Source organism: Coffea arabica, chromosome 2e (genome assembly GCF_036785885.1).
Source record: "Coffea arabica cultivar ET-39 chromosome 2e, Coffea Arabica ET-39 HiFi, whole genome shotgun sequence".
NCBI lineage: Eukaryota > Viridiplantae > Streptophyta > Magnoliopsida > Gentianales > Rubiaceae > Coffea > Coffea arabica.
The window spans coordinates 7,035,810-7,063,771 of NC_092313.1; the positions used below are offsets into that span (position 1 = coordinate 7,035,810).

The 27,962-nt window shown below is 36.3% G+C and overlaps 4 protein-coding genes across 10 annotated transcripts; 1 reads left to right on the forward strand and 3 right to left on the reverse strand.

Moving 5' to 3' along the window:
- The first annotated feature begins 2,548 nt into the window (after positions 1-2,548).
- On the forward strand, positions 2,549-3,749 carry LOC113730550 (uncharacterized). Its single transcript, XM_027255285.2, has 2 exons — positions 2,549-3,314; positions 3,559-3,749. The coding sequence occupies exons 1-2, from the start codon at positions 2,691-2,693 to the stop codon at positions 3,640-3,642; spliced, it is 708 nt and encodes a 235-aa protein (XP_027111086.1). The 5' UTR covers positions 2,549-2,690; the 3' UTR covers positions 3,643-3,749.
- Positions 3,750-3,856: 107 nt separating this feature from the next.
- On the reverse strand, positions 3,857-8,235 carry LOC113730549 (histidine biosynthesis bifunctional protein hisIE, chloroplastic). 6 transcript variants are annotated; one of them, XM_027255281.2, is made up of 7 exons: positions 7,507-7,961; positions 7,180-7,415; positions 5,408-5,653; positions 5,218-5,310; positions 4,955-5,103; positions 4,507-4,752; positions 3,857-4,339 (listed from the first exon to the last, which is right to left on the reverse strand). In XM_027255281.2, the coding sequence occupies exons 2-6, from the start codon at positions 7,348-7,350 to the stop codon at positions 4,554-4,556; spliced, it is 858 nt and encodes a 285-aa protein (XP_027111082.1). In that variant the 5' UTR covers positions 7,351-7,415; positions 7,507-7,961; the 3' UTR covers positions 3,857-4,339; positions 4,507-4,553. The 6 variants fall into 6 exon arrangements, with proteins under 6 accessions (XP_027111082.1, XP_071934644.1, XP_071934645.1 ...); XM_072078543.1 differs by lacking the exons at positions 3,857-4,339; positions 7,507-7,961 and adding an exon at positions 8,034-8,235 and having other exon boundaries at positions 4,399-4,752; XM_072078544.1 differs by lacking the exons at positions 3,857-4,339; positions 7,507-7,961 and adding an exon at positions 8,034-8,234 and having other exon boundaries at positions 4,399-4,752; positions 7,180-7,321.
- A 1,507-nt stretch (positions 8,236-9,742) lies between these two features.
- Positions 9,743-15,427, reverse strand: LOC113730551 (protein-tyrosine-phosphatase MKP1-like). 2 transcript variants are annotated; one of them, XM_072078546.1, is made up of 5 exons: positions 15,191-15,427; positions 12,888-14,805; positions 12,061-12,713; positions 11,025-11,208; positions 9,743-10,021 (listed from the first exon to the last, which is right to left on the reverse strand). In XM_072078546.1, the coding sequence occupies exons 2-4, from the start codon at positions 14,653-14,655 to the stop codon at positions 11,137-11,139; spliced, it is 2,493 nt and encodes an 830-aa protein (XP_071934647.1). In that variant the 5' UTR covers positions 14,656-14,805; positions 15,191-15,427; the 3' UTR covers positions 9,743-10,021; positions 11,025-11,136. The 2 variants fall into 2 exon arrangements, with proteins under 2 accessions (XP_071934647.1, XP_027111087.2); XM_027255286.2 differs by having other exon boundaries at positions 12,061-14,805; positions 15,191-15,425.
- Positions 15,428-18,764: 3,337 nt separating this feature from the next.
- On the reverse strand, positions 18,765-27,598 carry LOC113730552 (beta-hexosaminidase 1). The gene is made up of 15 exons (XM_027255289.2): positions 27,023-27,598; positions 26,783-26,866; positions 26,550-26,585; positions 26,039-26,150; positions 25,876-25,946; positions 25,609-25,739; positions 24,411-24,427; positions 24,209-24,257; positions 23,420-23,520; positions 22,625-22,684; positions 21,369-21,402; positions 20,428-20,526; positions 20,165-20,224; positions 19,829-20,079; positions 18,765-19,167 (listed from the first exon to the last, which is right to left on the reverse strand). Exons 1-15 carry the CDS (start codon positions 27,395-27,397, stop codon positions 18,992-18,994), a joined length of 1,656 nt encoding a protein of 551 aa, XP_027111090.1. The 5' UTR covers positions 27,398-27,598; the 3' UTR covers positions 18,765-18,991.
- Between the last annotated feature and the right edge of the window lie 364 nt (positions 27,599-27,962).

A 27,962-nucleotide genomic window follows, 5' to 3' on the forward strand; every position in this document is an offset into this window, starting at 1 on the left:
CCATTTTCGCCGGACACCTGACAGTCACATGGATGTTTCCGGTAACAATTTGGGAAAAAATCGTCAAGGGTATTTAATGTGCTCAAAATTTGAAAGTTCGGGTACCAAATTTGTTTTCGTCCAAAATTTGGGGACTAAAACTGCTCGTGCGTCAAAGTTTAGGTACCAAAACTGCATTTTTCTCTATAAATAATTAATCACATTTTCACTCATAATCCCATATAAGATGCCAGAAAGAATTGAAGTTAAAGTCATTAAAAGATTATTTGGTTTAAAGAAGCCAACATGTTTCAGTATATCATCATCATCTTTTGTACGATTACTATACATACATTGACTCTCACAATTTCCATTAAGTATAATAAAAACATTTAACTCCAGAGAGAACTGATCGTATGAGGAATATTAACATAATGTGGATTTATAAAGACAAGTATATGTGCGATCAAAACTTACTTTTTTCAACAATTAAGAAAGAGAGGGTTGATGCAAAATACTTATCTTGTGAGTTAAGGGTTAAAAGCACTACATTCCTCTAAAGTTTGGTGCCATTTCACTTTGTACCTTGATATCTTTTTAGTTGCACTTTCCTTGTTTGACTAACAGTCAATACTAACGACAAAAGTGTTACTTCAAAGTAACAATTAGTAGAAACGATACTTCAAAGTAACAATTAGTAGAAACGAATCTATGTAAAATTTAAAATAAAATCATTTCATGTTCAAAAAAAATATAAAAGACTACCAAAAAGAATACCATGTAGTTTTAACAAAAAAAAATTTTGTTGAAATTTTAAAATGTCCAAGACAATGTATGTGAGAGATATTTTATCATATTTGTATCTCACCACCTTTTATTGATGTTAATTTCAGAAAGAATGTATTTAACAATAGCAAAGTTTCGAATTTAGTTAACATGATGAGATTTCTTTTTTACATTTTTTTTTCCAAACGATAGAAGGAGATTTCTTTTTAATAAAAATGGGATATTTTGAAAACTTAGCCCCTGTTTGGCAAGGCAAGTTTTTGCCTAGTTTTCTCCTATAAGTTTTTAACAACTTTAACTACAATAATATCAAAAAACTTTCCAAAATTTTTAAAGTACACACTTCAAAAATATCAAAAAATACAAAAATTTCCCTTCTTTCCTTTCTTCTTCTTCCTTCCCCACATCAATCCACCACCACCTCCGCGCCGGTCACCTCTTCCTGCGGTGGCAGCTGCAAAATTTTTTGAGGGGGAGGTGGAGGGTGGTGGGGGAGGGAGAGAGGAAGACGGGGATGAGGAGAAGGGAGGAGGAGATGGAGAAGAGAAACAAAAAAAAACTTTTGCAATTGCCGGCACCAGTCATTGGTGAGCGTCAAAGTGGTGAGGTGAGGGAGAAGAAGTGGAGAGGAAAGAAAACGAAAAAGAAAGAAAGAAAAAGGAAAAAAAAAGTTTTAAAAATTTTTTTATACAACTTTTATAGTAAGTTACAGTAAAATTTTAAATAAATATTCAAAAAACTCATTTGCCAAATGGGCCTTAGTTTTTTACTTCCCAAAAAGAAAAGAAAAAAAAATTGCATTGCCAAATATAGGTGATATGAGAAGTTCGGGTTGACAAAAGAAAATGGAGACAAGGGTAAATTTGAAACTTTTGATATTTTTTTATGATAAAACCTAACGTGCTTTAACAAATGCAGCAAAAATAACGTTCAGGTATAAAGTACTATACATAAAAGAGATAATTTCAAAAATCTCTCCTGAGGTTTCTAACAATTTCACTGGCTTCCCTTGAGGTTTATAAAATTACACTTACCTTCTTTGGTAGAATTATGGGCCTAATTACTTATATCATATGAAGAGAAATTACTCATATACCCTAAGACATTATGTCTTATAGAAGCTAATATCTAATGATTGAGTAATTAGAGCATTAATTAACTATTAATAACTAATTAATGAAAATAATTATTGAGAATTTCTTTAATGATGAACAGTGACTTGCAATTATAAAATAAGACCAATTGATATACCAAATAACGCTTTTTTATGATTGATAGAATTTGATAATGATTAGAAACCAATCGTACACAATGTGACAAGAAGAGCATTAGTAAAAAAAAATACTTGGTAAAAGAAGATTATTCGTGAGAAAATTTTCTTTGAAACTTTTAAAATTGTAATAGTTGTAAAGTAGTTTCGTGGAAGTAAAGGAGAAAGAAGGGAAAAAAAAGGCAAAATTCAAAAATTCATTCTGTTCAAAATCACAAAAATCATAGCAAACTTAATGTTAAGAGCGATGACTAGCCTATTTTACTGAATCTTGTGATCACTAGTGTAGTTTTATTATTTATTTGTGTTGTTCAATGTATTGAATGTAAATTTTTTTGAGCAGTGAAATGTGTATGCAAAAGAATTAAAACATGATATTTATGTAGAAGAAATAACAATATAATAAAAAATAAAACAGAGAATGAGATAGGATGTGAGACAGAAGATCTGTTGCGTAAATAACCACTCTTACCCCTAAGACAGGAAAAAGAAAGAAGTCGCATATCTAAAGGGTCGGCCATAACTCAAAAGTAACATCCCCGCTTTTGATACCTCCCTTCGGTACTGGTTTTCCATTATATTTAGTAATACTCATCATTTGCGAAAGCAATCCTTTATTTACAGAGAAGTGTTTGGCAGAGATTGATAAGTCATCATGGGATCCTCCAAGATAAGCTTGAAACTTTTGATCGACACCAATAACAACAAACTTCTGTTCGCCGAAGCCGGGAAAAACTTCGTAGATTTCCTTCTTCATATCCTCTCCTTGCCATTGGGTACTGCTACAAGGCTTCTCCGCGAGCAAGAGACCATTGGTTCCCTGGAAAATCTGTACCATAGCATCGAAAATCTTGATGAAGCCTACATCCAGCCAAACCAAAACAAAGACATCTTGCTACGTCCAAAACCACCTGCCGGCGCTCTGGTCACTCTCTGGGCGCTCGAGGATTCGCCGAAACCGGAGACAGCACAGGGCAAAGCATTTTATAGGTGCGGCAATTCTAGTTATAGTTGTACCAGGCATGTGACCGATGACCCTCGAGCTGTTTGCCCCAATTGCGGGTCCACCATGGATTCGGGCGTGAACTATGTCGTTCCCCCACAAACTTCGGACAGTAAAGAAGGCGGATTTGTGAAGGGGGCGACGACTTACATGATCACGGACGACTTGGAGGTGAAGCCCATGTCTGCCATTTCCAGCATTGCTCTGCTTAACGAGCTTAATGTCAAGAATCTAAGCGCCCTCAAAGAAAAGGAAGTGGATCTTAGCATGAATGAGGTAGGTCGAGAATTTTGTGCAAGTATTTTGGTTGTTACTGCTGCTGATTAATCCATCCTCTCTTTTCTTAAGAATTTCCAGTACTAGCTGATATAACGCAGCTTCATGTACTTGTTCTTCTCTTGGCTTGTCGTTTCATAAGTATACTTCTTTTTTCTTTCAATGTCTTCCCTTTATTTAGCGGACAAAACTTAGACCGTTCATCACCGTGAGTTAATTTCAAGCTTGACTTCATACGTGACAGGCCTTGAAGCTGCTTAAGGAATCTTTGGAGTCTAAGACGGTGCTTACCAGTGTCTTCTTGGATGTCAAATCTGAAATTCCATGAGAACTGTTTAGTGTTTCACTTTTGGATAACAATTTTATGTTGGAATCGGTGACTATTTTGATCCTTTTTTGCTTAATTAAGGTACCAATTCTAAATGATTACTTCCACTGGTATGTAATTCATTTCATCCCAATGCCTCATCAGCATTAGGATGCGATATGTCACAAGAGTTTCTTAATCTCGAAACAACAATCACTAAATTAAGATGCGAGGATAATCAGAAACTATAAACTCATTGACGCTATTAATGCAGTACATGCTGACATGCATTGCAAGATGCATGAATTCGTATACAATTCAACGCTATCACACTAAGTTCAGTATAAACCTTAAACTCACATATACAAAATGCACTTTAATGGGAGCAAGCCAAATCCTCCGGCCGTCTAATTCAGCTCTCGGAATTATCACGTCGCAGTCCTGCATGTTAATCATATAGAGAGCGGCGGCTTTCAGTACCCTACCATGTCCTCGTTACCAACTGCACTATTATTTCTTAAGTTTCACCATACCATGTTAATCATCGCAGTCTCAACATTGAGCTTGAAGCTTTTGGTTGATACCAAAAACAACCGAGTTCTATGCGCTTAAGCTGACAAAAAACACTGGATTTCTGCTTTCATATTCTTTCTCTGACTCTCTGGCTACAGTTATCAGGCTTCTGAGAAAGAAAGGCATGGTTTGTTGCTCGTCTAACCTATATAACAGCATAGAAAATCTTAGTGAAACACAAAGGTGCGTTTCTCAAAAGACAGAGACATCAAAGTTGGAATGGACATTCACTATATAGAGGATGTACACAAGACACAATTCTTAGGTGGAATCGTTATAAATCATGCGTTGACAGTTTGTATTATCCATTACGTGGTTGAAATTTTTATAGCACAGACATCTTCAAAGATACACCAAGCCTATGCTTTGCGATTTTTCTTTTCCTCAATGCCTGATTGGGAAAACCTCACTCTCAAGATTTGCAGGACATCCTCAACTTTAACTCCCCTCTTTGCCAGCAAAACCATGGCATGGTAGAGCACATCTGCCATCTCTGAGGCAGTCCTTGTCTTCTCCTCATTTTCCTCCAGCGTGCGACATAGTTCATCAGCCTCCTCCCTGCAAAGGAGCTCCAAAGATTAAGACAACTTTTACTGCATGTGGATACTACTCATACTTGCGTTATGAAACACAAAAAACCACAGGGCAAGCAGACGAATGCAAGTACATCTATTCATACAAAAGCCTCTCTACATGAAAAAAAGCCACGAGCTTCATACTAAAGAAAAAAACAGCCGACAAAGTTTAGTGGTCATGATACCGGATTTTTGAACACAGCAAGTTGTCATCAAGCAATAAGCGCTTCGTCCAAGATGGCTTTCCATTTGCGGATCCTCTGTCCTCTTTGCGTTGATTAATGGTTGATTCTAAGGCATATAAAGTTGTCAATGCTAGCTTATTTTCCTCTGCCTACCACAAGAGAGAACACAAATATAACGATGAAGAGATTTAAACACAATTAGTTAGTTTCAGGTTCATTATCATTGACAGAATATTACAGCTGACAAAGCATCAAATAAAAACCTGTGAGCTGATCATGTCATCAATGGACGTAAAATAGCAAGTCTCAGATCCAGTGTGGCAAGTTGGTCCATCAGGCTTCCCAAGGTACATTATCTGAAAAGTAGGTCCTGAATGATGATTTCAATAAAGCAGAGGGCAGTAATCTGGGATACAATTGATCCACACTGAAAAAAAAAACAAAAAAACTTACAGAATCACGATCACAATCTAAGAAGATTTCGCTGACATTAATGAAATTCAAGGAAGTCTCTCCCTTTGTCCACAAAGTTGATCGCGACCTGCTATAGAATGTCGCCTTACGTGAAGATATGGTTGTCAGAAGTGCATCTTTATTGGCAAAGCCTTGCATTAAGACAGCTCCTGTATCAACATTTTGAGCTATTGCCACAGCCAACCCTTTGTCATCCCATTTGATGCTATCTAAAAGTAAGTCAAACTATAATACTTGTGAGGCACAAGCAACTTTAACCAAGCAAGTATAAGAGATCACTAGTTCATAGAGGAAAAATGCACTACATTCAAAGTGGAGAACTGGAGAAAGCTTTTTGGGTTAGACATTATCACTCCAGACCTTGCATTCTGTAAATATGTGGAGATATAAATATATAATAAATAGAAAACAACCCCCTAACATCAAGATCATTTTCAGTATCTTCTGTTCACTCGCCGCAAATGACGAGACAAAGGACAGTTGAAATGGCATCAATTTAAAGGAAGACATTATGATGTTCAGATTAGACATTAACCGCTATCACCTGTGTTTTTTACTATTCTAGACATTCAACGGCCAGTGACATAAGGAAGGTGGCAGGCACCTGCAAATGTCTAGCTGCAACAAGATTACTGATTATAGTCTAGCAACAAAAGAATGCTCCCATTTCCAATCTACATGAAAGACAACAGACAAATCCAAGTTACTGTCACCCCCCAAAAAGCAAGCCATTTATCTATTGGAATATGGGGTTCAGATGTAGCTCGTGCAGTCATATGGATGACTGACGGGCAACGATAAACACCTTTGTTTTCTATTCCAGACAATCAACGGTCCCCACAACCAGGATAGTGGTAGACACCTGCCAATGTCTGGATGTAACCAGAAAATTTCATTGTCAAGAACTACAAATGTATCATCTCATTCCCTAACCAGTTAAAATGACATCAGAAGTTTGCTCTAAAACACAAGCACCCGCTAAAAGGGAAATTGATTGATCTACTAGAATATGGGGTTCAGATGTAGCTTGTGCAGTCATTGAGGTTGACTAACAGGCAACGATGAACTCCTACCATTATTTCCTGTTCCAGACAATCAACGGTCCCCACAACCAGGAAGTGGTAGACACCTGCCATGTCTGGTGAAGGTGTATGTTAAAAATAAAGGGGGGAACAAAATCTCGAGACTTAATAATGTACCAAGCAATCCAAACTAACTGATTTAATCATGCAATTGGTAAGCAGCTGCCCATATATCGATTGTCAAATGTCAACAGACAAATCACCCAGCTCCCCTCTTTTCTGAAGAAATACAATCTAGGTAGGGTCCAGAAGCTCGAAAGAAATCAAGTTAACAAACTCAAAATCACCATTTGGAAAGTTCATCCTCTGAATATAGTATATGCTCGTAAAATAACTTCAGTTTGAGCAGATGACATAGTTGGCGGTCACCAGAAGCTTGAGAGAAATTAATCAACAAAGGGCAGATCAGCATTTAGCAAGCTCATATGTTATACATAGTTACATACTAGTTAAAAAAAAACTTTCGTTATATATCCAAGGAAAAAGGGTTCTGATTTAGAAGAAATCTCCGACGAAAAAACATAGTTTAACAATGCAGCAGCAATAATAAGCAGATATTAGTCGAAAAAAGTGAGAAGGGCATACAGAATCATTGCAGCATAGCAGCAAAGGATGCAACGACGACAATGAAGAATTCTGAGAATCTTTTAAAATAGTCGAAAAAAATACCTTAGGTCCACTGAGTGAAGCTTGATCCAATTTTTTCATGCAAGCAAGAACAGGGTAGCAGGATCTGCTCTTGAGCCTCCCACCATAACAATAACCACCAAAACCAGGGTTGCATCTAAAGGAAATCTTTTGGGTCTGAAAACTACTAAAACATGAATAAGAGAATGCCATCACAGGCCCATCTAAATAAGCAGCTATACCAGCCAAGGAGAATAAACAGCAACAATTTCCTGCTACTGAAACACGAATTCCAGATCGAAATCACAAAATTATTCAAATACTATTGAAATACAAGGTAACAAGATTCAGTTTCATCGCAACTTTAACCTTTGTCTGTTGTCCGCCAGCAGCAGCAGAAATGAGGAAAGTGATGCGAGTGAGGAGGAGGAGGAGGAGGAGAGGAGTGGCGGCGAATTGAAGAATTTAGATAGGTTGTGCCACTTTTTATAACGGGTTATTGTACTTCGCATCCAGCCCTCATGTTTTACAATAGCGAAATTTGCCAAATTGGTCCCAATATTTTCAAAAAAAAAACTTTTTTAGTTCCTTACATATAAAACAAGTTAGAATAGTTCCTAACATAAAAATTATGAATCAATATAGTCTTAATGCTCGTATTTGTTTATATCTCCGGCTAAAAATAGCACATCTCTCTTACATGAGTATAATTTTAAGGATAAAATAAAAAAACACACTTCGTTTCCGATTGAGTTTTGCATCTTTCCTTCATATTTCCCCAATTAAACCCTAATTACCTCACATCAAAACCAAATTTGAAAAGGGAAAACGCAGCTGCAACTAGATGTCTGTGCAATTAAGGAATAATAGCAACAAAATGCGAATAAGAAGCTAACCTATTGAAGAGTACGATAGATCCAAACAACGGGCGATGTCTTTGTGGAAAGGAACCCCTGATTGTGACTTCTTTGAAAATCTGTAAATCTAGGGAAAAGATTCTATGACTGTCCAAATTATGGAGTAAGCTTTCTAAACATTTTAATATTCATCCGGAGGAGCGAAGTGTGTTTTTCGATTTGTTCTTGGAATTATGCCCACGTGAGAGAGGTGTGCTATTTGTAACTCGAAAAATGAGCAAATACGAGTATTAGGACCAAATTGATTCATAATTTTTATATTAGGAACTATTCTGATTGATTTTAAACATTAGGGACTTAAAAAGCTTATTGTGAAAATGTTAGGGACCAATTTGACAAATTTCCTTTACAATAATTCCAATTTTCCGCCCTTAGTTTCTCAATATTGGCCAATGGTATTCTGTTCCGTTGAAAGCAATGGTTGATTATCTGACTGAATTGAGAAGTCACGACTTATGAGGCGACTAAACTTGAAAAAAAAATAAAGAAAAGAATATTCAGATTCTTGGTAATACTAAAATAGCAAATGAAATTTTGCTATAAATTTACCCCTTAACGTCATCTTTTAATCACTTCACTCCCATAAATAATTCAACTCAATATGTTAAGAAATTTTGGACAAAAATACTCCTTTATTCTATAACATTCTCACATTGTTATTATCACTTTATCCCTTGAAATTATAGTGATACAATTGGTTTAATTTTTAACATTATTTTCTAGGCATTTTATCTTATCATTAATCTAACTAGTATGATCAAAAAATTTTAAATATATTTACCTTTTTTAATATATAATTAAAAATGAAAAAGTTGGAATGAATATGATAAAGTTGGATAACTCTTTTACAGTTACTATCTGGAAAAAGAAAATTCTAATTCTAAATCGTTGTTACCCAGTGGCCTTTTTGCATGTAACCCCTTTTTCTGGCCTTTTATCAGGTACATATTACAACAGACCTGTTCTATAAGACTCAAATACTAATTAATGGTTGTTAGAAGTTAGAAACGCTCCTTCAAAAAAAAAAAAAAAAAAAAGGAAGAAGTTAGAAACGCCAAAACAGATTAAATTTTTCGTTCTTTAAAAGCTTTCGATTAAATTTTTCGTTCTCCGGCCACTAAATAACTTTGCGAAGAGTTTCCACTGGACAATGAGCCGCAGAAACAATTTATAACTCCTCACTTGTTCAAGGGCGAGGCAGAATCTTCTTGAAAAGACGATAATGGCAAATACCTACTCCCATCATCAGACCTTTCACGGATAAGAAATCGAATTTGCATCTGGAATCATAATGACTGAAACCCGCCCAAGCTTCGAATCGAGTTAGTTAAACTACGTCGATGACTCGATAAGCAATGCAAGATTACCAACATGCATCTGACAAGTGCCCTCCAGTCTTGAATAAGCAATGCACCATGTGCATAAACTACTTTCCAGATCCCACTTTAGATTGTTAGGACGTATATATGGAAAGATGGCTACTTTAGAAGAACAAACAGCATCAATTGCGTTTCTTCATCAAGTACTCGCAGCATTTTAGTCAAGCATTCCGGTTTTCAGAACAACTACGAAAACCTGAAACAAAGCTGCTGCTTTCTTTCTTTCTTTTGTCACCAAACACTATTCAATACGCATTAAAGAGATGGTTAGACATAGGCCATTTCCAATTACATAATGGACATTTGGGATAGGTAATCATTAAATCCTATAGACTGGAGAGAAGAATACAAAGTCTCTAAGAAGCTTTTGCTGCTGACTTTCGGTTAGCAAAAGCCAAAAGGTGATGTACAGAGGTCAGCTGCAGAAGGAAAATCTATTCTAGCTATCTTCCCTTTAGAGGATTCTAAAATCAGTTTCTGAGTTAAATCAATATACAAGGTTGTGTCAGCAAGAAAATGCCTAGAGTTTATCAGGTGTCAAGCTCTGTACAACCAGGTGAACCACCTCAGCATTTACACTGCAGCATCCTGCAAAAGTAGATGAAAATAACTCAAACAAGCTCAACCTAAATTCAAACAAACTACAGAATAAACTGTGAGCGTGGAACACCATTATCAAAGACACGGACGCGTCAGAAAAATAGAACCACCCTCAAACTACCAAAGCTGGCATATGGCCACATTCCAAGTCATTTTACAAAAATTATCAGAGCTGGGCATATTGCCATTAAGAGGAAACTTCCAGGTTTTGCTTTGATGTTTCAAATCAAACGTCAACTACCAGGTCAAGTTAGTAATCCAGGAAATCACCCTCAAGGGAAAGAAAAAGCAAAACAAGCCCAATATTAGATCATGAAACGAAGACATTATACGATTACAAAACCTTCTGTGATATATATCTGGAGGCAAAAAATAATAACTTTTCCCAGAAGGTGCAAAAGCAACATGTCAAACGTCTACAACTTTTTCGTTTTTTTTTTGTTGTTGTTGTGGGGGGGGGTTGTAGAATAAACTTCAACAACACCTTGATTAAAGAAAAAGGTTTGCAGTACCTATGTCAGATTAGGAGCATTGTTCTTTGTATTTTCTAAATTTCAAATATAGTAACTCTCAGCTGGATTTATAGTATCATTCAGGATTTCTTTCCACATAATAAAAAAGTGATGTGTGATATTCATTGCCAGAAAGTCCATTTCACCATTGAAAGTCAATTCTATAAAATAAGTGGGGCTAATGTAGTATCTCCTTTTCAAAACTGGAAACCCTTCTAATTCTATGAAAATAAAATAAAACAAACGTGCAATCAAGGACATTGCTTGATCCCTACTATACCAGACGTTTCTATCACCTTAAAATCTTATTTTTATTCAGCTACAACTTACAATGTCAGTACTTTTTGACGCTTGGAGACTAAGGTGTATTTATAAGTAGTTTCATACAATGCTGAGCAAGAAAAGAAAACAAAGGACACTTTCACTATAAAGACCACACTCAATAAAGCATCACAGAATGGTTGTAGAATATCAAGTACCTTCAATTCTTAGGGAAGTTCACCACCACTGCAAACTTGCAGAGCAAATTGTAGAAGCTGAAGAAGTGTCAAAGAGAAGTCATCTATGAACAACAAGAAATGCCTCCTTAATTCAGGCTCTTAAGAAGGACAGGAACTTCAACAAGGACAGGAACTCTGCAGGTTCATTTTTTTCCTTGATAATCTATCCACAATGTCATAAACGCCAAATCAGGCTCTTAAATTTGATAATTGGCCAAGCAATTTAATGAAATGAATCAAAATGGAACAAATTAACACATTGGAAAATCAGTTTGCAACTATAAAAGGACCTAAGACTGACCCTGAATTTAAGTGCCCTATACTCAATTTCATGCTGTTTTAAAGCACACTCCCAACATAGTGTTAACATTATTACATAAGTTGTTGGAGTAAAATACACCAACTAATAATCTCCATAATCAATTCTTTACAGGAGTCCCCATGTCAGAAAATTTAATCTTACTTCAGCCGACCACAATAAAATCTAAACACAGAATGGAAACAATTAAACCAAGAACACAAAAAATTAGAATTCATACCACCTCTCCTTAAGTAGGTGCAGTAAAGATGGTTCACGTGCAAGCTTCAAAGAAAGGTTTAAGGTGTAGGAGAAACATTATCAACAATAAATCTCAACCTTTGCATTTATTTACAGGGTGGAGAAAACCCAAGACTACAGCAGACTTGCGTTGAGATGGTACTTGCCAAAAGAAAAAAGAAATTCAAAAGTCTAGAAATACAACACAACTACTGTGGCAAGAATAGATTAAGGGAATTAGTTCATAAGGCAGAATAAATGCTCCCGTGCTTCGTGCAATTAGATCATAAACACAGCATAACTACAAATGGCCAGAGAAACAATCATACTATATATGGTTTCGCCTCACATTCTCTATTTGGTAATCCTCAAATTACACATAACACTACTCTATTGAATTATAAATGCAGCATTATGCCACCATGAACATGGATAAAATGCAGGGAATAAGAAAATCATGGTAAGCAGTGCCCATACCTCAATCTTAATATCATTCGGCAGACCCAATCGAGAAATGACATCTGAACTGGCTTGCTTCCAGTCAAACTCCACTAGACCGCCAAACTTTTGATTGCTCTCTAATTTAGTATTCCATGAATTACAGTTGAAAAGTCGTCCAACCCAGAAATACAGAATCCCCGCCCCAGTTTTGCCAAAAGTAGGACATGAACTTGAAGTGATGACCACAAATGCAGATTGGGAATCAAAGTCATCAGAACCAAAAGTCACAACCTTCTCCAAACTGGGCCAACGGTACACTATTGGTTTAATAAAGCCAGAAGATGCCATACCATTCTCTAGAGTTCCATTTGAGATAGCTGACTCCTCTTTCCCAAGATGATGATTTACAATATGCAGGTCAGAATTTTTTCTGAAGGCAGCATCTGCATGGCATGAACCAACAGTACCTAAAGGCGATTGAAGCTTCAACTCATCATGCATGACATCCTGTTCCTCAGAATCTAAAGAATCCTGTGTCTCCAGGGACTTACTTAAAGAACAAGCATCATGCTTTGTTGTTACAGTGTCTTGTTCATTGGTAAGACTATTTGTAGGCATCTCTCTTCCTTGAGAATCATCAGTCAACATTTGCAGCTTAAGACTTTTCGACAAGCTGCCTCTGCGCTCAGCTATGGAAAGAGGAAATTTTTTGGATGGTGTCGACGCAGATCTTAAACAAGATTCGGAACTAAAATTAACATCAATGAACTTTGAACTTTTAGATATGGACTGAGGAGATATTTTGGACGACAGAAGTGTCATATTACAAAGATTAGAAAGCAGTGAAGATGTTAGACCAGGACCTGATGCAGCTGAAGGAGACATGTCCGGAGAATCTGACTGAATTGTCGAATTAATGCTTGCATCAGATGAGGAGTCTGGAGAGAGATAGGGAGGTGAAGAAGATGATGATGACGACGAGGAGGACAATGATGACAGGGATGATGAAGATGCAGACGATGATGATGACGATGACAAAGATGGCATCAATGATAACAAGGAGCTTGCCGAAGAATGGGACTGCTGAGCTCTGCATTGCTCTTCAACAATGAACAAGGAATCAGGATAAACTATGGAAACACCTGAGACAAATTCCTTCATATTGCCAGAGATAAACTTACGCCTCAGTACACTCCAAGAACTTTCTCTTGCTGGAAGATGAGTTTCCTGTTCAGTTTCTGAAGACGCAAATGGTGGCACAAAACCACCCATGATTGCTTTCTGAAAAATTTCAAAGTCAACACTATAAGAATCAATTATTCTATTCCCAGGGCAAATCTTGATTGATGCGTCTACTACATCCACATTGCTACTTGATTTGTCCATCAATGGCAGAAGGCTCGAAAAAGCATCCCAGAAGAAAGAAGGTTCTTCACCTTCCTTAATCATTACTACAGGGCCCTGCACTTTCTCATACCTAACAATCTGGCAAACAGCACCTCTAGCATCTCTTTCCATTATCATTTCACATTTCTTACCAATCCAAACATACATCGCAGAAGGAATATGGACAATGAATGCGCCTCTAGAATCCAAAGCGGATGGAGAAGGATCATTTAACATCTTTGGAACAAGATGCAAGGGATCATAGGGTGAGTGCGGAGCAATTCTATACATCCTTACTAACGAACTTGGGCTCAAAGGAAAAGCATGGACTCTTTTTTGGCACTGTAATAACTGGCAAGCAAAACCCATATTTGGATCAGCAATACCTCTTGCAGCCTTCACATACTGAAACGCATCATCAAAACTTTGCCCCTCTCTCCACATAAGATAAGCAATTACCAATGATGTTGACCGTGAGACTCCTTGACAACAGTGAACAAAAACCCTCCCACCCTGTTCCCTAACATCTTCAAAGTAGTCAAAAACATCATAAAGTATGCTGGTTATGTCCTCAGTTGGGCTGTCTTGCAACCACAGAGTCCGGTACACAAAATCCGCCTTAAAATACTCAGGACAGACAAACCCCACACAATTAAGAATATGAGTTATCCCGTGTTGCTTTAATATATCCCTATCCCTGGCAACTGCATCCCCACCGAGATAAACATGGTCAGCCACCTTTGAACACTCCTTATCAAAGAAAGCTATCTTTTCTCTTTTAACGAGTCCACCATTCCTATCTGAGTTCCTCTGTATATTAGATAAATCAAGCTTCAACCTCTCTCCACCGTTATTCACATCCCTACCACTAGGAGTGCTAGGGAGCGGCCACTCACCAATATCATCAGAACCAGCTTTTGGCCAGTCATCTAAGCTCCGACGAGCAATTGATAATGGCTGCAGTGGGGGGAGACACGACCTATTCTTAAAACTATTCTGGGATCTCGGAGTTAAAGGACCAGAAACTCTGCGACCCTGCCCATTACCGTTAGCATTCTCAGGTGGATCTAATCCATCCTTTTCACTATACGGGTTAAGAGGTGGCAACGTAGTCCGCGAAGAGGACCATGATGCGGACCTCCAAAACAATTTCCGGCCACCCACAACTGGGTACGGCCGCTGCAAACCACCCTCACAACCACCACCTCCTTCACCACCCGATGGGGCATCCTCCTTCCCCACCATTCCAACCTCCAAAACAGAATTCACTATACCACACCAAAATCCCTAAGCCCTAATTTCTCTTCAATCCGAAACAAAAATGCGTAAGAACTAAAGCCCTGAATGAGTTTAACTCGGAGCAAAATTATCCGCATCTGGGCCCATGGACTTCACCTGTAAACAAAATTAACCAAACAAATTACTACTATAGATTCCAGGATTTATCAGAAAATGCTCTAACTAAATTATTATCAATCTGAGATTTTATATAACAAAGTAACTGGAGGGGAAAAGGGTACAAATCATCTAAAGAAAACTAAGATCTCAAAAGTAAACAAATCAAAACAAAACTGAAAATAAATCACACGAGTTATATTTTTTTAGGGGTTTTTATAGCGCCACAACCTGTGTATTTAACCAGAGCGCCTATACATACAGGTTAGGTATGTATACAATTACAAATCCATATAGATATAAGATATGCAAATACATATATGCATCTATATAGTATATATAACAAGAACAAGAGACAGAGGGAGGGAGATTTATTGAAACTCACAGAGTAATAGCAGTAACGTAGGAGGAGGCGAGGAAAAGAGCAGAGACAAACAAGGGAGCAGTGGGACTGAGGAGAGTGGAAGTAGAAAGAAGAAGAAAGAATTGAGAAGACAGAGACAAAAATTGTTCAAGAGAGAGAAGATGGGAGTGATATAGCGGTCACATTTTTTCTTGACTTTTATATACTGCTATTTGCTCAACCAGGATTCTCATGCTCACATTCAATCTGCCTTTTTTTCTTTTTTCTTTTTTCTTTTTAATTACCCCTCTCTCTCTCTCTCTCTCTCTCTCTCTTTCCTTTCCTCTTTTTGGTGCCAACTGATTTTAAGGGCAAAGGCCAGAAGGGGCAATAGACGTTACAATTAAAAGTTACAAATACTCCAAGCTAAACCTTGGTAGATGGCAATAGGCTTTTATAATTTTATTGATGTGGCCAAAAGGGCAATAAGCGCTATGAATAATAATGGCAGCAATGAAGAAGAAGCACATAATAGAAATGATAATCTATCCCTAACAAAAGGTAAAACAAGAATTGAATAGTGATAAGTTAAAAATGTGCTCCTTGAGAGAGGTGTTATAGTTAAAAGAAAAAACTGAAAACTAAATTAAGTAAAGTGTTTGAATGCAAGAAAAGATGGACTATGGATTTTTGCAATTGTGTGATTGGTACGATGACTTAGATTGAAGGGATTATTTGTGGGACACGAGCTTTTACGTGTGACAAAATTTGTTGTAATTTCGCAAAATAATGTTTGTATTTGTTGTTTTAATACTTACGTTCATCGTCGTCGTGATAGTGTCTATATCGCACGATTAATTAGCACCAGTCCTGAATCCATATGCAATAATGTATGCAAGTTTGTATCTTCATCGAGTAAATTTCGATGTAAATTATTATGTGCATTAACCAGCGTCCGATGAGCATTCCTTGAATTTCATAATGAGGGAAGAAAGTGCGAGAGGAAACTTAAATAAATGGCATATAGACTATTTAGGACTTAGCTCATTTGCTTGTACTTAAAAATCATTAAAAAGGTTACAGTTTATTACGAAATTCCACGTCTTTGATCTCCTAAAGTAGAAATAGGACTAAATTTTATCAACCATTTTGGTATTCATCGTCAATATTAGAATTAAGCAGCTACTGAGAGTAGTACTTTGTTTATGTCGTAGGGCGCGAAATTCTTCCTCTATCTATTCCCCGCTTCGTAGGGTAGAAAAAAATGCAGACCGCATAAGTCATGTGAATGGTCCCTTTTTCAATAAAGTGCGCTTCTTTTCCAACCTTGGCATTTTCACTTTTCACTCCCCACTTGTGAACTCCATTTAGTATTATACTAATAAATAAGTATAACTCATTTCCATATTTCCTTGGTTTTAATGGGAAAGGACTCCAACAGCGGTAGCTTAGCCCATCTCGTTTGGCAGGTGAGTTTTTTTGGAAGTTTATCTAAAATTTTACTGTAACTTACTGTAAAAATTTTTAAAAATTTTTTTGAAGTGTATTTTCTTTTTTTTAATATTTTAAAATATATAGTTTAAAAATTTTGAAAAATTTTTTGAGATTACTGTAACTAAAGTTTTTAAAAAATTTATAGCAAGCAATTGCTACATCTAGTATAGGGATGGATTCCTATCATGGTGTTAAGAACCCTTGTTCTTCCACTTGGGTGTCGGGTTTTGCCTAAAAAGGGGCTTTTATCATGTATTAAGAAGGTCCAACTTCAAGAAATTTGGACGTCAAAATGAATATTTTTGAGGGTGAAAAGGTGAAGGAAAAAAATGAATTTTGTTGTGAACAAAGGAAACTAAATCATGATGCACCAAGTGTACGGTTATAACGATGAAATTGATTGATGTGCTTTTCTCCATCCATAACTAATATCATATCAGGGAGGTAAAAGTAGAACTCTTTTTTTATCTGAATGAGAAAAATCTAGACGAGGGACCAAGGCAAGCAAGGTCAAAGAATTTCTTGACTACTAACGATAATCATAATTACTCGTATTATAATATTGGTTAGATATGAAGGATACATTTGTTTGATGTAACATCCATCTTCTAAGATGTTTTATCCTATTTACCATTTGAACCTGCTCTGTTCCAAATATACGGCTGAGGTAAAATCAATACTACCACTCTATTATGCTATTCTTTTTTTTAAAAAAAAAGTTATTGTTAGAAAATATGGATTAGCTTTTAATGGACTGACAATGTACTAATTTTTTTTAAACTGATAGTTATAGATGTATGTCACATATACATAATTTGAATTTCACATTTGAATTCATATTATATGACATATTATAATACACTAACAGTGTATTAAAAACCCACTCAAAATCTATATACGAGATAAAAAGATAATTAAAAAATATATGAGGAAATATTTTCAAAAAATTTGACAATGCAAACATCAGCTTAGTGTTTCAGTAGCACAGCCAATACATCATCACTAAGCTAACAATAATTTGTTCTCATCCACTTAACCCAGAAAAGTAAAATCCATTCCTAACCATTATCATCTGGTCAGTTTATGCTAGGCAGTAAAATTGCAGCAGGGGGACCGAAATTTTAATTCAGGCAATATTTTTTTTTTATAACAACAAAAAAGAAATTAGCATGCCCACTTTTTACTTTTAAGAACCGAAGCAGGGTCTTGTCTCAACTCCCAACTTTAAAGAACTAAAGCACTGCATTTTGTCTCAAGTACTCCTACAAGCCACCAAAGAAAGGAAATGATTTCATCTTTTCAAAAGTAGATACCCAAACCAAAAGCTTCATGTGATTTTTAGCCCTAAATCCTCAGACTAACTAAACAAAGCACGCAATGACTGGAGACTTGTACCAGTAATTTGAAGGAAAATGCTGTAGGATTAAAAGCCGAATGCAAGATGTGACCAAATGCTCAAAATGATTAATGATCAGCATTTTGTAATCTCCCTTCTTTTCTTCTTTTTTTTTTACATGGTTTGCCTAACTATCTAAAATCATAGACATCATCCTATTCTGCACCTAGTTTTCCTGAAATTGATTGAAGATAGAAGACCATCCAAAATTGGCTTACTTGAGGAATCAGCAAGAAAACCATAATGGAATGTGTATGGAAAATTGAAGTCAAGCAAGGAGTAAAGTCAAATTCAAGTGCTTAAATTGACCGCTTCCACTGGATAAGCATCTAATAATGTGACGACGACCCTTTAAGATAACTTTGACAGGACCATGGCTCAATCCGGAAGAGATAGACCCCAGTCGAGCTTCTCTTCACTTCTTTTCTTGATCATCATTCTCCACACTTTCTTGACAATTCAACATTTGAGTGATGATAAAACTTGAAAGTGAACGGAGTAAGATAAGTCTCTAACAAGTGGCATTTTCCATCGCTTTGGTTTCTCTTAGTTGAAAATGTGAATCCGATTGTTTTCCAGAAAGAACAGACATATAGCTAAACTTAGACAGTGCGTGTAAATGCTGTCAAAACTACAGTGAACTGCATATGCCTCTTGACTAGATGCCATTTTCCATCCATTTCGTTTTTCCTTAGTTGAAAATGCGAAATCCAATTTAGCCCAGAATGAACAGAGACACAACTATACGTTGGATACATGGAGAACATGATTTACAATGCATGAAGATGTTCACAGATCTAGTATAAATTTGGGTTTCAATAGAAACCAGAAGCCGATGGAATGTAACCAGTACGCTGGACCGACTAATGGGATGGACTTCTGAAGAGCTTGATACAGTGACGGAGCACCACATGAGCGGGTGCTGTTAAATTATAGTAAGAAAGTACAAAGAATTACTGGTCATAGCATGATCCGGCACCAATTGGAGGTCTTCGAGCGTATTGGTTTCTAACTGGAGCAGCTGCAACTCCGCGCCTATTCAAGAGGCAGCGGAAGTATTCCAATCTATTCAATGCACTTAACTTAGTATCTGGTGCAGATGTTGCCTCCCTGTCACTCCACAAGCGCTCTGAGAGAGAGAGAGATTAATTTTACGATACAAAAAGGAAAAATTTCAGGAATGGAATGCATAGTATAAAACATTTATAAAGGATGAAGAGAAAGAGGCCTTGGAACTATAGTGTATTAGCACGCAAAGCACTGGAAAGACATCCAGACGGAAGAGTAAATAAATACTATATGGTAGTACTCCCAACAAGAATAGGCATATGACAAGCACAAACCAACAGACGTCCTACTCTTGGAAGAAACTATGAGTGGAAATAAGCAATGAAAATCTCACCGCTTGATAATCATTTGAAAATCATGACCTGACCAACTGCCGGGAATCCAACTCGACAAATTTAATGTACTATCTCAAGAAAAACTTTTTGTTTTCATCCTCCATACCTTATATCTACTTTACATTATCCCAAAAAAAACATTTTTAAAAAGCTAACAAGCAAGAACAAGGATAGAAATATGCGCTATCATGGTGAAGTCCAGAAACTGTTAAAAACTTGAAATTGTCCCATTTGATTCTCAAGCACCTTCCAAGCAAAAAATAAAAATAAAAGACTTCATAAAGCCAATCACACTGCAAAAAGGTTTGGGATCTTAAAATATATCCTGACAACCGTAAATGGGTCATGAAGCCCAATCATATGAAACTAATTTTGTGAAATGCAAACCTGCTGCTGCTGCAGCTCGAGGCCATATTGTTTGTTGAACATCAGATGTATCAGCTGTTTCACTCCACATGCATACTTCTCCTCCAAGCACAAGTCTTTGTTCAGAGGCATCTTTTATTCCTTCCAGTGGCTCAGCATAGTAGGTCTCATTCCATGGCACGTCTAAGTGGTCTAGGTACCAGACACCTTGATTGCTAAAAATGCATCTAAAACCCTTTGCAACAGCCTTTGGGCATACACCAGGACCCAACCTACATCAGATAACTGACTGTTTCTTAAAAGTAACCATAAAATGACACTATTTATCTGTAGAAGTACATTAAATGTGATCCTTACCAGTTATGCACCACAGTTTGAGGGTTGAGTTTAGATGGAAATGTGTTGAAGGTCTCCTCCCTAGAACGACCATTTCATACACCCATTGCTCGGATTAGATAGAAATGTAAGGATGAGAAGAAGCACAAGTAAACTACTCATGAAAGAACATGCTCTTTATGGACATTGGCTTCCAACTAAACGGTTTTTGTCTACTAAGTGTTATAGGCTCCAGGAATGGAGGATGTTCTGAGAGACGCACACAATTGAAATTTGCAACATACCAGTTGACAGGGGTCCAATTAAGTGACAAGGCTATTTCTTGAGCTTTGAGCACAAAATATTGATATCCATCTTTAACAGTCATATTACGATCTTGCAGCCTGTATGCAGCAAATAAACATAAAATATATCAAAATTTTGATTGACTCCCAAAATCTAGGAGACTTGCTTGCTCACATGATTAACTAGCAGTAATGTAAAGAAAGATTAAACTAGGATGTTTGAATCCCTGGCCCCACAAAAAAAAAAGAAAAGAAAAGAAAAAAGGACAAATGAAGAAAGTTTGGGTAGTGCAGACAGAGAAAACATAAGAGTAGGAAATGAACACTATCCTGAAATCATGATGTGATTCCCCTTCCTACAAAAGATCTGTTGATGGAACACTTTTATGAAAAGGACACTAATACGTTGAGCACTGCTTCAGCAAGCCAGAAGTCATACATTTTCAAAAGGAAACCAACCCTACTATGAACATGATGAACTTGCTAGAAACGGCAGGATACGGGTGTCAGAAAACAGATAATTTTTTATAAACCAATATACAATAAAAGCAGCAGGTTTCTTGCAAGGGTGAGAATTTATGAAACCAGCAAATTTCTTGCAAAAGCTTGATTTATCATCCTCAACTATCATATCTTTAGCACACCTTCATAAATTTAGTACAAGCACCAGAGAGAAACATAAAATTGAATTGATTCACCCCCAGTTTGGCTAAGAAGTAACTTCTTAATAAATTAAAATTCTGAAAAATATATGAATTCTTGAAAGAAAATTCCAAGTCATATTATCACAACCATAACAATCCAAGAATGCCCAAAAGCTAATGATTTATTCGTACATCATTCCTAAAAGATGTAGTGCTTGATAAGTAAAACCGATACTCATATATATGCAGCAATATCACTAGTTAAGCTCTATAAATTGGAGAGAGACATTGAATTACCATTGCTTCACATGTGGAGTAGAGTTCCAACAATCTGCAAAAGGACAGGACCATTTTAGAAAGAATAGATATTCAAGGATAAGGAGTCACAAATTTCACAAATCAGCACAAGGTTAATGTGATCATGGAACCACTGTAAGAGTAGGAGATGGGATCGCTTTCCAACTTTGTACAGCAATAAGTGATCCCTCATAGACCAGAGCTTATGGCAAAATTCACTTCAATATGAATAATCAGTCTTACTTTTTCTTCTTGTTTCTTGTCTCTATCTTATTGGTGCTAAATGAAGGATATGTGCTAAACCATATCTTGAACTGAAGACAACATGCTAAATTAAGAAATACTGTAAGTTCAAGAGGCAACATGCTAAATTAAGAAATACTGTTAAAGAATAATAAAAGACATCTATCTTCGTTGGTAATAGAAAGGTAAACTTCATGTGTATTTCTCTTCTATGATTTTTTTTCCTGAGGATAAAAAGCATTGGAGGATATACTATTACTCCATATTCTTTTGACAGATGTAGAATTAGCAACCTCTGATTCAATTTATCTTGGCCCTCTGTTTAAGCATTCATACTGAAGGCTTACATGCTATAACATTTTAAACTTTCCCAGCTAGCACACGTTACATTTCTACCTTAGAAAATTCCTATTTCTACTCTTGCTAATTAGATGATTTCAAAAGAATACTGAAGTACACATACTCCCTGCACATTTACTTCAGTAAGAAAAGTATTGTTAAAAGTGTTAAAATTTCCCTGCTTGTTAAAGTAACAAATAGATACGACCTCTTACATATGCAAGCTTTACAAGGAATCATATTAATATACCGATCAAGAAGAAAGGTGTCTATATCCTGGACCATCATTTTCTTAACAAAGGGTGAAAGTTCTTGACTTGACAAGGACTGACCTGAGGGATAATTTTCTAAGAAGTTGAACTTTGAAGTTTTTTCCCTTAATAAAACAATTGATACCCTTTCCCTCTTCATGACATCTTGGAAAGGACACTTATTTTTATCAGTTTGTTCCAATCCAGCTTGAACGTAGATACAGAATGCAATAAATGGAACTCAAAAGATAACAAAGCACAAAGGCAAATAGGACACCTAAATCTTTAGCATTGTCAGTTTGTTTCATTCTAGTTTGAAAGTAGATATGGACTGCAATGGGTAAAATTAAACAGATAACGAGCATAAGGGTGAAAAGGCATTACACAAGAGAAGGTTTAAAGAAATTGCACAAATATACTAACCTGTATTTACCTCATCACCACCTAAGTGGAAGAACTTGAATGGAAAGATTTCCCTCATGCCTGCAAAATGAGAAAATGAAATGTCAATATTGATTAACAAGCAGCAGGAAAACTGCATTTTACAGAAAAGTCATCCAGCCTAGTTACATACAAGGAAGCAAGCACATCTGACAAGAACCAGGAAGGACACACATTTGGCAACAGTCAAAGAGATCTAACAGGCAGAATAATACCAGTATTTTAAGGTTTGTCATGGTGTGAAATGAACCATTGATATGCCATGCAGTTTTTTTTTTTCCCTGAAACTTTCCAACAAAGTAGTTGGAGAAATTCAATGGGCTATGTGCAACTACTGATTAATTGAAAAAAAAATACTATTCAATTTGGTTTGGTGTTTTTTTTTTTGGGGGGGTGGGGGGAGGCTGCATGTCCCTTATTTAACTAAAGCACATAAGCAACAGTGAGCGGCTGTTGCAAACTAAAGTAAACTTCAACCATCCAAATGTTAAGGACGTAGAAGCAATAACTGGTCAAGTTTACAAGGAAGCACCAGATAACACCATGAAAATTTACAGTCACACTGTGAAACATGACTAATTGTAGTTCTTGTAACATAGAATATGGACTTCAGGTGATTTGAGTACTACTCAATAGAGGCTAAACGATGAGCAAAAACAACATACAAACCACTAAGTGAAAAAACACATTAGCCGAGGTTTCAACAAAGAAAACAAAGCAGTAAGCTCATGGTTTGCATGCTAAATTAAGTTCCATTTCGCCAACGCTTGTACTAACCTGCAAGGATGCCAGAAATCACATCAAAGGTAAAGTTTTTAGAAATGTCCAGGGGCTCTCTGCAAGAGGGCGAAGGCCAGAGATCAGGATAACCTTTACCCCTACAAAGAATCCAGGAAAAGAAAACGTAAGCTTCAAGCGATATAGCAGGTTCATTGTCAAAACAAGATATATTGGCTAATGATAATCAACAACCTTCATAAGATCACAAGGCTCGTAAGCACTTTACCCTAGGTATAAGATTCTGCTAAATGCAATGATAATGGGGAGTAAGAATAGCGACTAGAATGCAACATATGATTTTCTCGCTTTTGAAACAGAAGAAAGAAAATGTGAAAAACTTGTGATAGAAAATATGTTTTAAAAAAGTATAAATATTCCCACCTCACCCTCTATTCTTCCATGAATTTGAATGTTGCTCAGATGGTTCAATCCCCAAAGTTGTGCTCATGGGCAAACACATTAATGTTCTTCTTTAAGTGGCCTTTTGTGCAGAACTTAACGTTTGCTTTCAGGAATATACACAACTTATATTATTCTTCAACAGTATCATAAGGTATTTAACTATCTAGGTTTTGGTATTAATATTAGGACACCCGGGACTGCATGTAGAAATACTTTTTGTCCCCATAGTCACACTCATGCAGAAAATACATAACCTTGTAATTTGCCATCTCTATTAAGAATTCAGCACTTTTGTAAATAAACTAATATCCTCAAATAAACTAATATCCTCAGATGCATAAATTTTAGTTTTTAAACAAGGAAACATAACATCAATGCACTTACCATGACTCTGCATGACCAGGGACGTCAACTTCTGCCATGACATTGATACCTGCCTTCAGTTAATAATTCTAATCAGAACATTACCCAAATTATAAATTGCATATTATTTAACTAAGAATAAAGTTATTAAAGTTTTACTAAATTAAAAGAAGGAAGATGTTCTTATTGAGAACTTTTAACAACTGCTCAGGGGATGACATACCTCTCATTTTCGCATAGCTTCATATTGGACCGAATAAATGAGACGAGAAGAGTTGACCAAAAGAACACCATTAGATTCAGAATTGAAGAAATTACATATGAGGCACTAAAATTAGTTCCAGTAGTTTCATAAGTCATTAAAATGAGAAATAGGAGAACTAATTCTATAAGAAGCACAATGAAACAAGTTAAACTATATGCCTCTATTGGGAGGTGAAGGATTTGTTCCTCCTCTTCAGAGTTAACCTATAAAAATAACACAAAAATGATGAGATGGTACCCAAAACGAATCTGTCATTGTTCCACATTCTTGACTTTATAAGAGTCCTAAACTTCTGATATGACAAGAAGATACAGTAAAAACCCTTATTCCATTTCTGAAATTCTTCAAAACAGTCCCCCATAAAAGCTATAGTTTTGTTTATGTTCAGCTTATCTTTATGTTCAGCTTATCAGCATATGGAGTTATTATCATCTAAGGAGAACTACAATCAACTGTACTGAGAGTCTCAGTTTTGTTATAATAACAAAAACCTACACACAATTATTTGATTTTCCAGTAATGTCTCCTCAGATTTCAGATTATGTTATAAAAACTTTCCTTATTTTTAACAGAACTGGTGCCATCACAAACTTTTGTTATACTTCCAAATTAGCCAGGCAAATTTATAGGAAAGTTAAGCCATTCTCAATAAATAATTAGTATATTTTGTAAAGCTTCTTGAGTGTTAGCAACATAAGCTAACAAGGGGTAGTATCACAGGGAAGATGACTATGATTTACCCATTATTGGAAGGCTAAGCATTTTCGCACAGAATTTGAAGCTAAAATAGGGTGTGACTGCCAGTCTCCAGACACAACTGGCTGACTTAATTAAAAACCAGACCATTTGTTCCATATTAGTTCCTTGCACTTGCCCAACCACCATTTTTACTTTTGAGTTCTACCTTTTCAAACACAACTGTCCACCAAAAATTATTTTCATTAATGTACTCTAGTAACAACTCAATTTTTCAACAAAAGAAATGATGGGAAAGATTCTTCCTGCCACAACTGAGTCGCTAAATTCCTTTTTCTTTTTCTTTTTTGCTAATTGAGTCTAGTATCACAAAGTTATTGAGCATAAACTTCTTATTAAGATTAAATACTTATTAGTTAAATTCACAAAAGAATTTCAATAAAAATAAAAGAAAATATACCTAACAATTTCTTGGGCATCCTCAACCGTATAGCGTTCCCATTTGGAATATGCCCCTTTCCACAACTTTGGGTATCTAGGCACTTCCAGAGGAAAGGACTCTTCATCTATGATGTGCCAGTGAAGGACATTCTAATGAATGCAACGAAAATTTCAAATTCTTTTGCAGGTTGTTTAGAAGAGAATCAAAAGTTTTGAGCAAGCACTCCAAATAATTGTCCTCTACAAAGTAATAGCTGCAAAGTAAGTAGCTCTTAATATGTCTTACAAGTTTAGCATAGGACATTGATTCAATGACTTGCTTGATAACATCAATGGGATAATAGTGTCTTGAAGTATCTGCAGAAGAGTACATAAAATAGCTGTAAAGAGCAGAATAGTCTAGAATTCCATTTAAGCATGAATTTCAGTCAACATTTACTAGAACATACCAAGCGAAAGCCCACGATACTCGAACCTTGGCTTGTCTTGAATGAACCATGGTGCTTTGGACACTAGCACAGTTTTAGCTCCATAATCAAATACACACAGTTGGCTCAATGTCTGGAAGAGAGAAATCAAATGGGAAACGAGTAAGCATATGAACTTATATATGAGATCTGAAGCTCCCATTGGCAAGCATATCTTGTTGTGGACAGTGGTATAGATTAACAGCCAAACATCCAGTTTACTCAAATCTTAGTAAGAGAACCTTACGCTTGGACTCAAACAAAAATATACACTAGTAAAAGTGAGATTCAGCAGGAGACAATTCTCTCAAGATATGTGCTCTTCCTGTTTCTACAGATTTTCAATCTCTGATTTTCTTTCTACTCAATCAAAGAAATGGCAGTACATCAGCATCTCATTTTATAGCCACAAGTACTTTACATATAACCACATTTAACCATAATCTAGTATGAATACTAATTAGTTTCTATAATTTTGTTGCATGGTGCGTACCTCCAACCCACGTAGTGCGCCATACACAGAATTAGCCTGCAGGGGAACAAACACAACCAATACTGAAGATGTAAGGGAATAAGGAAATGAGGAAGACAATTAAACAAACTTAAGCAAGTGTAGCTAATATAGGGATCCATAAACTCATAACCGGTCGTAGGGAAACGTTTTGTGTACCTAGCCTCGAAAAAGATGAAATCAAATTCATATAGGAGCTCCGGTTGGAAATTTACCTCAATGGTGGCTTCCCCGATAATCGAATGTTCGTCATTCTTTCCCACCAACAACGAATAGCTCTCATCTACTCCAAGTTGCAACTGTCCAAAAAAAAACGAAAGAAAAAACCCAGAAAAAAAAGAGAGAGAGAGAGAATCAAGTAACCAACCAAACATAAGCCAATTAAACCCCCAAAAAATGAAAAAAAAAAAACAAATAATTGAATATATAAGAAAAACAAAAAGACCCCAAATTACCTCTTCATTGTCGGACTGAACAATAATGCTAAGCTTCTGAATATCATAGACAACTCCAGAAGTGCTGGGTACTTTGGAAGAATGCTTAAAGATGAGATCTTTATATCTCTGAACAGCTTCTTTAACGATACCAGAAGCGCCGCCATTGCCGCTAAGCACAAGCGAGAGATTGGGATCGACGGTGAGGGTTTGATTGCCGAAAGTGTATTGAGCCGGCAAGGGCCAGAGCAAAGTGAGGGATTGATCATCGAAGTGGAGCTTTGACTTGTGAAGTGACAGAGTTCGAGAAGAATTGACCGGAGTTGGGAACGATCGAGAGATGGACAGGAGGAAAGGGAAGAGCAAGAAAAAGAGAGTTGGGCGTTTTGAGGGCATGTTTTTGAAATCAGTTTTGACCCTGGTTACAGCCAGCGTACGGAGGAAGACGGTAGCAGTACGATTGTCAGAAATGATCAGCTTTGCGTTTTTGTGGTTTGGAACTTTTTGAGTTGGGAGTCTGGAATCCGGATTGAGAAAATTTTTCCCTTTGGAAATGGATAATGCTACTACAGTGGAGGGGAAAAGAAATTTATTATATTCCATCCTTTGCATGATACTACTATTTATTAACGAGCTTGGTTTGCAACATAATAATGGTTTTATATTTTCTTATGGGAAGAGGACAATAACTCTTTTTATTTTACTTTTTTCCCTTTTTCTTTGGGTACAAGGTAATTAACTCATCTACTTTTCTGAAAAAGAAAGGTAATTTCATTCTAACAGCACTATTGACAGTAACTGCATTAAACATGACACAAATACATATTCTCAAAATCAACTAGTACCCTAGCTAGAAAAAACAATAAAGTCATCTATCTAGTTGCTTAAGTGATTATAGAGTGGTCATCTCTTCATTAGTTGACTAGCTTATAAATTTTGTTCATAAATCCAACCCTATTAA

Coding starts and splice junctions, on each gene's coding strand:
- LOC113730550 (XM_027255285.2), top strand. CDS start 2,691: ATGGGATCCTCCAAGATAAGCTTGAAACTTTTGATCGACACCAATAAC. Junction 3,315..3,558: donor TGGATCTTAGCATGAATGAG/GTAGGTCGAGAA, acceptor CATACGTGACAG/GCCTTGAAGCTGCTTAAGGA.
- LOC113730549 (XM_027255281.2), bottom strand. CDS start 7,350: ATGGCATTCTCTTATTCATGTTTTAGTAGTTTTCAGACCCAAAAGATT. Junction 5,654..7,179: donor CTTCACTCAGTGGACCTAAG/GTATTTTTTTCG, acceptor CAAGTATTATAG/TTTGACTTACTTTTAGATAG. Junction 4,753..4,954: donor TTGCTGTGTTCAAAAATCCG/GTATCATGACCA, acceptor GCTCCTTTGCAG/GGAGGAGGCTGATGAACTAT.
- LOC113730551 (XM_027255286.2), bottom strand. CDS start 14,655: ATGGTGGGGAAGGAGGATGCCCCATCGGGTGGTGAAGGAGGTGGTGGT. Junction 11,209..12,060: donor CGAATGATATTAAGATTGAG/GTATGGGCACTG, acceptor CATTGTGGATAG/ATTATCAAGGAAAAAAATGA.
- LOC113730552 (XM_027255289.2), bottom strand. CDS start 27,397: ATGCCCTCAAAACGCCCAACTCTCTTTTTCTTGCTCTTCCCTTTCCTC. Junction 26,586..26,782: donor TCGGGGAAGCCACCATTGAG/GTAAATTTCCAA, acceptor GTTCCCCTGCAG/GCTAATTCTGTGTATGGCGC. Junction 21,403..22,624: donor TGGTGATGAGGTAAATACAG/GTTAGTATATTT, acceptor GTCCTTTTGCAG/ATTGTTGGAACTCTACTCCA.